The sequence below is a fragment of the Nicotiana tabacum genome, chromosome 5 (assembly GCF_000715075.1).
Source record: "Nicotiana tabacum cultivar K326 chromosome 5, ASM71507v2, whole genome shotgun sequence".
In the NCBI taxonomy this organism is placed as follows: Eukaryota; Viridiplantae; Streptophyta; class Magnoliopsida; order Solanales; family Solanaceae; genus Nicotiana; species Nicotiana tabacum.
Genome location: NC_134084.1, coordinates 163,694,439 through 163,706,279, shown reverse-complemented (window position 1 = coordinate 163,706,279; position 11,841 = coordinate 163,694,439). Strand labels below are relative to the sequence as shown.

The window sequence follows — 11,841 nt, the reverse complement described above, 5'->3', positions numbered from 1 at the left end:
TATTGTGATGCCTCGAGGGAGCAATGTTGATGCAGGACGGTAGGGTGATTGCCTACACGTCCAGACAGTTGAAGATACATGAAAAGAATTACCCTGTTCACGACCTTGAGTTAGCTGCCTTTGTTCACGCCCTTAAGATTTGGCACCATAATTTTACACGGGGTTCCTTGTGAGATTTATACGGATCATCGGAGCTTGCAGTATTTGTTCAAGCAAAAGGATCTAAATTTGCACCAGAGGAGGTAGTTAGAATTGCTGAAAGATTATGACATCACTATTCTGTATCACCCGTGCAAGGCCAATGTGATGGCCGATGCTTTGATTTGTCGGGCAGAGAGTTTGGGGGTTTGGCTTATTTACCAGCATCAGAGAGGCCTATGGCGATGGATGTTCAGGCCTTAGCCAGCTAGTTTGTGAGATTGGATCTTTCGGAGCCTAGTCAGGTTCTAGCTTATATGGTTTCTCTGTCTTCCTTATTTGATCGTATCAGGGAGCGGCAGTATGATGACCCTCATTTGCTTGTCCTCAAGGACAAGGTTCAACATGGTAATTCTAGAGACGTGACTATTGGTGATGACGGGGTATTGAGGATGCAGGGTCGGGTCTGTGTACCCAATATCGATAGGCTTTGAGAGTTGATTCTAGAGGAGGCCCATAGTTCGCGGTATTCCATTCATCCGGGTGTCGCGAAGATGTATCAGGATTTGAGGCAGCACTATTCGTGGAGGCGGATGAAGAAAGAAATAGTTGGATTTGTAACTCGGTGCCTCAACTGTCAGCAGGTGACGTATGAGCACCAGAGACCGGGTGGGTTGCTTCAGCAGATAAAGATTCCGAAGTGGAAGTGGGAGCGGATCACCATGGACTTTGTAGTTGGGATCCCACGGACTTTGAGGAACTTCGATGCCATTTGGGTGGTTGTGGATCGGCTGACCAAGTCCAGCATTTCATTCCTGTGTTTACTACCTATTCTTCGGAGATTGTTCGTCTGTATGGTATTCTAGTTTTTATTATTTCAAGCAGAGGTACTTAGTTCACATCATGGTTCTGGAGGGCCATTCAGCAGGAGTTGGATACTCGCCTGGAGTTGAGTACAACATTTCACCCTCAAACGAATGGACAGTCCGAGCGCACTATTCAGATTCTTGAGGATATGCTCTGTACGTGTGTGATCAAGTTTGGAGGGTCTTGGGATCAATTATTTCCATTGGCGGAGTTTGCTTACAATAGGTATTAGTCCAGCATTCAGATGGCACCGTTTGAGAATTTATATGGTAGGCGGTGCAGATCTCCGGTGGGTTGGTTCGAGCCGGGTGAGGCTAGATTATTGGGCACAGACTTAGTTCAGGATACTTTGGAGGAGGTTAAGGTGATTCAGGATAGACTCTGTACAGCCCAGTCCAAATAGAAGAGCTATGTGGACCAGAAGGTTTGTGATGTTTCCTATATGGTTGGACAGCGGGTCCTACTTCGGGTTTCGCCTATGAAGGGCGTTATGAGATTTGGGAAGAAAGGGAAGTTGAGTCCAAGGTTCATTGGCCCTTTTGAGTTATTGAGGCATGTTGGGAAGGTTGCTTATGAGCTTGCCTTACCTCCCAGCTTGACAAGAGTTCATCCGGTATTTCATGTTTCGAAGCTCCGGAGGTATCACAGTGATTCGTCGCACGTGTTAGATTTCAGTTCAGTCAAATTGGACAAGGATCTATCTTATGTTGAAGAGCCGGTGTCGATACTGGACAGGCAGGTTAGAAAGCTAAGGTCAAAGGACATTGCTTCGGTAAAGGTTCAGTGGTGGGGTCAGCCGGTCGAGGAGGTGACCTGGGAGACCGAGCAGGATATGCGCAGCCGTTACCCTCATCTTTTCACTACTTCAAGTATGTCTCTATGCTCGTTCGAGGACGAACGAAAGTTTAAGTGTAGGAGGATGTGACGACCTGGATGGTCATCTTAAGAATTAACACCCCGATCCCATAGGGGGAACTGCTTTTCCCGAGTTTATTTATGCTATTTTGAATTGCTGGGATATTCGGTTTTGAGTTTCGGAGAGTTTTGGGACACTTAGTCCCTAAATGAGAGCTTAAGTGTTGGAAGGTTAAACGTGGTCGGATTAGTGTGAAGATGACCTCAGAATGGAAATCAGATGGTTCCATTAGCTCCGTTAGGTGATTTCGGGCTTAGGGGCGTGATCGGAATGTGTTTTGGAGGTCCGTAGCTAATTTAGGTTTGAAATGCCGAAAGTCAAATTTTTGAACTTTCCAGTCTGATAGTCAGATTTTGATCCGAGGGTCGGAATGGAATTCCGAAAGTTGGAGTAGCTTCGTAAGGTTGAATGTGACGTGTGTGAAAAATTTCAGGTTATTCAGACGAGGTTGATAAACTTTTTGATCGAAAATGTATTTCTAGAGTTTTTGGAGTTCTTAGGCTTGAATCTGAGGTTAAATTGGTGTTTTGGTGTTGTTTTGAGCATTCCAAAGGTTGGAACAAGTTTGAATGATGTTTTAGGATTGGTTGGCATGTTAGGTTGAGGTCCCGGGGGCCTCGGGTGAGTTTCGGGTGCTTAACGGAAGTTGAATTTGGACTTAGGAAGATTTTTGCATTGCTGATATCTGTCATAACCGCACCTGCGGTTTGGGTTCAGCATGTGCGGAGCCGCAGAAGCGGCGGAGCCATCGTAGAAGCGGAGCTGGGGAGGATATTCAGGTTTCGCAGATGCGGAAGAAATGCCGCAGGAGCGGTACCACATCTGCAAAAGGGTCATCGCAGGTGCGGTGTCTGGTCTTTAAGTGAAGGGTCGCAGGTGCGGCTAATTCCTCGCAGATGCGTGACCGCAGAAGCGGTCCCAGGGCCGCAAATGTGAAAATAGCTGGGCAGAATATAAAATTTCAAAACGAGGGTTTAGTCATTTTTGAGAAAACTTAAGCTTGGGAGCTCGGATTTGAGCGAGAATTTGAGGAATTTTCAGAGATATCGATTGGGTAACGATTCCTAACTCTTTTATGCTTGTAACCCATTAATCTAAACGTGAATTCATCCTTTAATTTAAGAATTGGTATGAAAATAGGGGAAAAGTTCTTAGACCAAGAAATTAGGTTTTGATCAGGTATTTGACATAGGATTGGGATAATTTTGATATGGTTAGACTCGTGAGAGTGTGAGGATTTTGAAAATATAAATTTTACCCGATTCCGAGACGTGGGCCCGAGGGGCGTTTTGGTCATTTTATATAATTTTGCGTATTAGCTTAGAATTTAATTGTAGAATCAGTTACTTCGAAGTGTTATTTACATATGAAATTGAATTGAATAGATTTGGGCCATTTGGAGTCGAGTACTCGTGGCAAGAACGTGGTTTCAGGTTGATTATTAAGCTGGTTCGAGGTAAGTGGCTTGTCTAACCTTGTGTGGGGGACCTTCCCCTAAGGATATGATATATTTGATAATTGAAATGCCTTGTACGTGAGCTGAAAGAGTGCATACTTGAGCTAATTATTGAAAAATCCGGTTTTTCTTTTAAGTATTTCAATTGAGTTCCTTTTTCCTGTTTTATTCTACTTGCGAATTTAGCCTGTTGTTAGTTTAGAAAAGCATGTTTAGTTGACTTAATTGCCTATTTGCCTAAACTACCTTAATTGCATTACGTGAAGCATGTTAGTCTAGAATTACCTGTTTTACCTAGTACGAAATTTAGCTTAATTGAGTATTCTTGTGTTGCTGCTGTGTGTTTCATTTTGGGACTACGGGACGGCATCCTGGGAGATCCCCTGAACGTATTTATTATTTGGACTAAGGTGCAGAATGCCAAGAGATCCCTGACACGTATATTGAGGATACCAAGAGATCCTCGGGATACCAAGAGGTCCCTATCATACATTGAGGATACCAAGAGATTCTCGGGATACCAAGAGATCCCTAGCATACATTGAGGATACCAAGAGATCCTCGGGATACCAAGAGATCCTTGGCATATAGTGAGGGTACTAAGAGATCCTAGGTTTCCATCCTTGTTATGAGTGGTACTTCCTTATGATTTTCTTTACCTCTGTTTCAATTATGGTACTCTTTATTATCCTGTATAGATTCTTACTGTAGATTCTCAATTGTACTGCTTATCTTATCCTGTCATCTTTATATTTATTTAATCTAGTAGGGCCCTGACCTTCCTCGTCACTACCCGACCGAGGTTAGGCTTGGCACTTACTGAGTACCGTTGTGGTGTACTCATGCCCTTTTTGCGCATGTTTTTCATGTGCAGATCCAGGTACCACTACTCAGGCTTACCATCCCTGAGGGAGGCGACTGCTTTAGAGACTTCGAGGTACATCTGTCGTGTCCGCAGACCGAGGAGTCCCTTTCTCTTCCTGCTTTTAGTATTTAGCCCTTTTGTATTTTTCTTTTCTTATTAGACATTCCGGAGTTAGAGCTATGTAGTATTTTTCTTAGCTTGTGATTCGTGGGATTTCGGGTCTTGGATTTACGTATTGGTAGTGAGAGTTAAACATGGTGTATGCCGAGCTGCACATTTAAACACTATTATTACTTTATTCTTATTTTAAATTGTTTTACTTCCGCAAATTTTGGTTTTTCTTCTGCAATTTAGGTTTACCTAGTCGTAGAGACTAGGTGTCGTCACAATGATTCACGGAGGGCGAACCGGAGTCGTGATAAGTTGGTATCAGAACTCTAGGTCTGTAGGAGTCATGGATCACAAGCTGGTTTATTAGAGTCTCGACGATCGGTACGGAGATGTTTTTGCTTATCTATGAGAGGCTATGTAACCGTTAGGAAAATTCCACTTCATTGATTTCTTTGTCGTGCGAAATTTTTGACATCATAATCCTAAACCTCTGTCTTCTATTCTCTCACAGATGGTGAGGACACGTGCTAACAGAGATGATCAGACACCTGCGCCCCCTGCGAGAGTCGTTAGAGGTCGGGGTCGGGGTAGAGGCCGAGGACGTGCACGCGGTGCAGCCAGAGCACCACATGAGCTACCACCGAGGAGCCACCAGCAGTTCCAGCCAGATCCCAGGCATCGGATACACCTATTGTTACCACTACTCCAGCACTTCAAGAGACATTACCACAGCTCCTGAGCATGTTTGATACATTAGTTCAGGCGGGATTAATTCAGGTTGTACCAGCTACTTCACAGATCAGGGAAGGGATCCAGACTTCCGGCACCCCCATACCAGAGCAACGAGTTCTCACTGGTCGGGTTCTAGATGTCATAGTGACACAGCCTGTGATCCCAGTTTAGCGGGTGGTGAGGACCTCTCGCCGAGTAGAGGACAGGTGGGTCCAGGAGAGAGAGGACAGACGAGGTCAGGAGAGAGAGTATAGGGAAGTGAAGAGACCTCGTACACTGGAGAGTATAGCTTTTTTTTAGATGAAGCAGTTCTAATCAGTTTTTTGACAAATTGCTTATTCCGATTAGCATATAAAAATTAAACTTGAACCGTCTAAATGAAAAATCGTGGAAAATTTTGGTGTTTCCATATGTATTCAACTTTGTTCGAAATTGTATCATTAACACATAAAATTCCCGTTATACTATGCGAAATTAAAAAGGTTCAGTGATATTGCTTGCTTCATGCAAAAGAGAAGGCAAAAGTAAATTGAAATAGATAACTGAAATAATTATACAACTTCTCTCAAAATAAGAAATTAAAGTTTACAAACAACAATAATTAGTTAAGCAGATCAAGCATAATACTCTATTCTTCTCTGATTAGTTATTCTTGTGGCAGAACAACTGGAGAAGCAAACTCTAGGAGCTCTTTGTTATTATGAAATATTAACATATCAGCTTCTGTCAAGGTGATTAGTACATCTATCCCATCTCCACTTGGCGAATCCATGAAAATGAAGTGATTCTTCATCGAATTTGTTGCTACGGTCACTCTTATTGGGTTACCCCACCCAAAATCAATGTTATGTAACCCGAAATTGCACAAGCTCGTGCACATATAAAAGTCAAATACTATATTCTTCTCTGTTTTGTTTGTTGTCCCTTTGATTGTTTCAAGTACATATGAGGTTAGCTGTTCTGGATCCTTCAACTTGTCTTGAAGATGTTTTTTAGCTTCTCGTAGTTGAGCGACGAAGTTGGGCACTTGTATCTCATTTTCCAGAATTGCTGCTGAGGCAAAGGCAGAACAAGCATTTCCAATGGTGTTTAGGGGCAATGGTGGGCGAAAATTCATTACATGGAACAATAAAGATGGTTGAAACACGCCTGAATTTATTGTCATTGATACTGACGCTCCACATTTATGAAGCAGAGCTGTGGCAACTTCAACGCGAGTTGGATTCTGCACTTGTGAATTCATTGCAACAATTTCCTTGAGTCTGTCCAAACTAGAGGATGAGAAATGGTAGATTCTTGACACGCATCGTTGAGGTTCGCGCACAATATCGCGTAGAAGAACTGGAGGATCATCCATTAGTGGGAAAAAAGAATTTGCATCAAATTGAGTAGATGGTTTGAAATCCAAATGTTGACTTGTAGCAGCCCAATCCTTAAGGAATTTAAAGAGACTATATCCATCAACAATCTTGTGTGATAGGCATATACTGATTGCTATTCCACCACAATCGAAATGGCTTAACTGAACCACCAATGGACTTCGGCCAAAGGAACTAGTCCAAGGCAAATCAGGTGGGAAGACAACATCAATAGCATCATTATAGGCGTGGTCGAGAATTTCAGACATCGAACAACTAATTCGTACATTGAGAAACTCAGCACCTGTGTCGTTGCAGTCGACATATTTATTATCCGTGATTATTCCAGCGAATGGATAATAAGAGGATAAAACTTTTGAAAGGGAGTTTTCAAGAATCTGGCTTATGTTATTTGTAGGTTTGGGGTAGAAAACGGCAATTGGAGCATATGCAGAAGTGGCTATATGATCAAGGAAACAAAGATTGTGACGACTAAGGGAAGAAGGGGTAGGAGAGGAAGGCTTGATCATCTTTCTGGAAACAATTGTTGATTCAACCATATTTCAGCTCTTAATTTGTTCTGTACAAATACAAAATATGTATATATAAAGCGTTAGAGAAATAATTAAGTAGGGGTTGTGGGCAAACATATATAGATGGAAGGCAGTAACCATTTAATTAGCTCAGCAGAATAATTAACTTACATGGAGAAAATGACCTGCACGTTCTACACTCAGGCTTTCGATATTTTAATTTTTAAATGAGTTAACTTATATATAGTGGTACTTCTTGATTAATGTGGCCTTTGAAATCCACATGATGCATTATTTTGACTTTGAATTTAATTTTTCAGTTCCAGCAGAAAAGAAGGATCTAGGTGAATCCCAACATTAATAGTAATTGTGATACTCATACAGATTAGACCTCTCTATAACAGTATCGCTATATAACAGCTATTCACTATAAAAGTTAAGTTTTTTATGGAACCAATTTTCATGCTATATTATGTAATATATGTTCTCTACAACAGCATTTCACTATAACAATTAAAATATCCGATATCCGAAACAAATAGGATTGTTATATAGATGTTTGATTGTATATATATTTTAATTTATAAAGAGACAATTTCAAGTGGATGATAGCATCATAACATTAATTATAAGGGAAAAATTAAGTTAATTAATTATGATCCATGTGAATGGAGATTTGAAGTTTCCAAGTTGACTTCACCTATGCGGCAAAAACAACTGATTTTCTCCCTTGGCCCACCCTCTCCTCTCCTCTCCTTCTTGCACATCATTCATAATTAATAAAACTCTTTCCCTTACAATAAATGATGCTATCAAGATTGTCAATCAATAGTAATCTGTTTCATTTAAGAATATGCATATCTACGCCACTATCAAGTTGAAAAAAATTACAACAACAACAACCCAATATAATCAGAAAGAGAGACAATGGAACAATAACGACAACATACGCCAGGAAGACAATACCAACGACCTAAGAATCAAAAAAATAAATTAAAAAGGCAGTATCAGAACAATGGAACACGTTGAATAAAATTAAGTAGTAATTATTAATATGGGAACAATGGAACACGTTGAAAAAAATTAAGCACTCCCTTCGTTTCAGTTTATGTGAGCCTATTTCCTTTTTGGTTCGTTCAAAAAAGAATGACCCCTTTCTAAATTTGGAAACAATTTAGCTTCAGCTTCCAATTCTATCCTTAATGAGAAACTTTTATAACCACACAAGTACTCCGAACCCCTTTTTGACTTGTTTACTACCACAAGTTTCAAAAGTCTTCATTTTTTCTTAAACTTCGTGCCCAGTCAAACAGGTTCACATAAATTGGAATAAAAGTGCCCGAGCTGTCTCAAGTAGATGCCTATTCTTCCTCCCAGCAACTCCATTTTGAGAGGGTGTATCAACACATGAAGACTGATGTAGTATACCATGTTGTCTCATGTACGACTGAAATAACTCTGACATGTATTCTTTAGCATTATCACTCCTTATAGTACGCACCGAAGCATTAAATTGAGTTTTGACTTCAGCACAGAAGGTAGAAAAGTGAGTAAACACTTCAGATCGGCTCTTCATAAAGTAAATCCAAGTCATTCGAGAAAAATCATCTACAAAGGTGACAAAATACTTATGCCCAGTTTTGTAAACAACAGGACATGGTCCCCAAACATCAGAATGAACTAACTCAAAAGCTGAGTCAACTCGTTTATTAACCCTTGGACTTAACGAGATGCGATGGTGTTTTGCAAATCGACATGACTCACAATGCAATGAAAAAGTATTCTGAACCTGAGGACAAAGCTTCTTCAACAAAGGCAGAGAGGGGTGTCCAATCGACAATGTACTTCAATGGGAGACACAACACTAGAGCATGCAATAGACCGTGGCTCCTATTCATCAAGGATGTAGAGGTCACTAGATAAATATCCTTTATCTATAACATGTTTTATTGTAAGATCTAGAAACAAATAATGATCGAAAAAGAATGCAACACAACAATTAAGGTCTTTCGTGATTTTACTAACAGAAATCAAGTTAAAGGCCAAGTTTGGTAGACTTAAATACAGATGACAGGGTAATGGAGGAAGTTGGCTTAACAGTCCCAGATCCAACACTGCTACAAGTTGATCCATCAGCTATAGTGTCACGTCCCAAACCTGAAGAGGTGTGGCCGGCACCCGGTGCCATACTCGGCCCGAGCTACCACTCCGTAACTGTGAACTCTAGAGGGGTAACCCTCAACTTAGACTGATGAGGCCATATCATGAATCGTCTAAAAATAACGCCTTTCTCAGTTGTGGGGTGAACATACACAATATATATATATAGTTATGTAGGCCGACGAATCCGTCATGAACATCTTTTGATATATAAAATACACAGGACTCGCCTGCAAGCTTCTAGAGATAACTGAACTGTACCATGGTCGGGACAGTTACTCGACACCCATCAAACTTGTATATATAAAATGGACTCCAAGGTCTAGACCTGGTAACTCCGAGGAAGTGGAGCTTACCAACCAAGCTGATTTTTGACTCTGTCTGCTGGAAGGGTCTGTCCAACTAGCAATGAGGACCTGCAGGCATGAAATGCAGGGTCCCCGGCAAAAGGGACGTCAGTACGAAATAATATACCGAGTATGTAAGGCAACAAAATAACTGAAAGTTGAAACTGGACTGATAATATAATAATTGAAAGTAATTAGAAGTCAAAGAAAAACTGAAGATATGCTTACCTGCTGATACTAACTCTCTCAATGTAGTAAGTAAAATAACTGTCCGGCTTTATAAGGCTCTGTATGTGTAACTACTCTACCGTAGTAGGCTCGCTGCTCAGCCATACTGGGCTCTGTATCTCGGCCATTCTGGGCTCGCCCAATATGGGCCTGTCCACCAATTATAGATCAATGGTGGTGAAAATATTATAATACTGTATATATATACACACACACACACACACATACATATAGACCCTCTGCTCTCTTGACTAGAAGAAGACAATACTCAATTAAATATAAAGTCCCGATAAGAGAGAATACTGTAACTTATGAGACTAGGATAATGTATATAAATTCGGGAGTATGAACTTCTCTTTATGCCTCGTTATCAAACACATGTAATTACGAGATCATGCCAAAATGAAGGAAGAGCTTAGCCTTAACATACCTGGGGTTTTCTCTTGACAATCCCGCTAAAATACATTAATTGCGATAAAATACGCGACGACAAGATCGGAGTAGGAACAAAACCGTATAATATTCTTGAGAAAGATGGCACCGTATTCCCTTAAAATCTCAAAATCTCATTGCTTATTACATAATGTAATCTCATATGAATTTTTGTTGTAACCTCATCCGTAATTTTGTAGTCATAATATTCATCCGTATTGTTATAGCTTCACAAGGTCATAAGCCTTTTTCACTTTGTGAATCAAGAGAAGCCTTCTCAATAGAATCTTTCAACCAAAATAAGACAAGGTGCACATACCTTAAATATTGCCACCACCTCCTTAAGCATAAGGATTGGTGGCAATTTGCTGCCATATTCCCATAGCTCCACGTGAATGGTTGTCCCCTTAATAGTTATCCAAAATCCCACTTAAACAATTATTCACAAATTTCTAATTAATTTATTAACTTCTCACTCAAACTAATAATTAACCAATTATTCATATAATTAAGACTTATCTCAATTTATTTAAAATACAACTCATTTTTAATACACTTTATACACTTTACTATTATGGTCATGTGGTATCTTTTATGACATTAGTCCATAAATACGGGGTATTATAGCTTAGACCATATTTTATCCCAAAATATCAAACTTTGACGAAGCTCATTTTCTTCGATTTGCTTACCATCTCACCTTCACGAATTTACTTATCCCTTGTTTGAAATAGCATAATACTTATAATTCCAAAATAATCTCCTTCCCGAACTTACGTCAATTAACTTACGACGAAATATTAACGTACGAAAATGCGGGAGGTAACATCTCATTTCTAAACTTACATCAATTTACTTATGGCGTACTTCTACGTACGAAAATATAGGGTACATACAGTAATCAGATAGGGTGCTTTATGTGACCGAAAACTAGAAAAAATATTTGGATTACCTGTCATGTGATTTGTGGCACCTGAATCGATCACCCATTTATTGGAAGAGGTGATAAGACATGTTTTATTTAACCCAACAAAGGCAGCAACTGAAGAAGATTCCTTACTGATTTATGATATTGAAGGAATTTTAGAAACTCATCCGAAACCAAAATTTTTGGACTAGGAGTTGTTGCATTATTAAAGAGGTCCCCAAAGATACCAAAACAGATCTCTGGTAGAAACAAAGTCAACAATATATTTAACAGAACTTCACTCCAATAATCCACTCAACCAAATCAGAGAACCAAACAAATCTGTCCCCAAATAACATAAAATCAAAGACAAACAAAGTTTCTGATAAGGGAAGACCCAACAAATAATATCATGTCTCAAATTGTAACAAAGTGTCTTACAAAGAAGACCCAACAAATACCAATTCACAAAACAAACAATTAGATGCAAGAATATTGTTCCACGACTACTTCAGTAACCCCAAAACAAACCAAATAGTAGAAGAATTCAAACCTGACCAAAACTGGTGTAATACAACCTTGTCCGAGTATGTTCTTCACGAAAATAAGGTTCTGTTATCAGAGGATAACCAACATTCGATCGGAAATAATCAACCTGATCTTGGAGAACAAAGCTGAACAGAGAATGGACCACGCAAACACCTCACATGTCTGCCGGAAAGTTTTGGTCAACTCCGGCGAGACAAACTCAACTCTGGCGAAGCCACAAATGTGGCTCTCATACCATGTAA

General features: G+C 40.0%; 1 protein-coding gene across 1 annotated transcript; it reads right to left on the bottom strand.

Annotated features, from left to right (window-relative positions):
• Positions 1-5,601: 5,601 nt before the first annotated feature.
• LOC107819152 (acylsugar acyltransferase 3-like) lies at positions 5,602-7,186 on the bottom strand. Its single transcript, XM_016645242.2, has 2 exons — positions 7,148-7,186; positions 5,602-7,023 (listed from the first exon to the last, which is right to left on the bottom strand). The coding sequence occupies exon 2, from the start codon at positions 7,001-7,003 to the stop codon at positions 5,732-5,734; it is 1,272 nt and encodes a 423-aa protein (XP_016500728.1). The 5' UTR covers positions 7,004-7,023; positions 7,148-7,186; the 3' UTR covers positions 5,602-5,731.
• Positions 7,187-11,841: the final 4,655 nt, after the last annotated feature.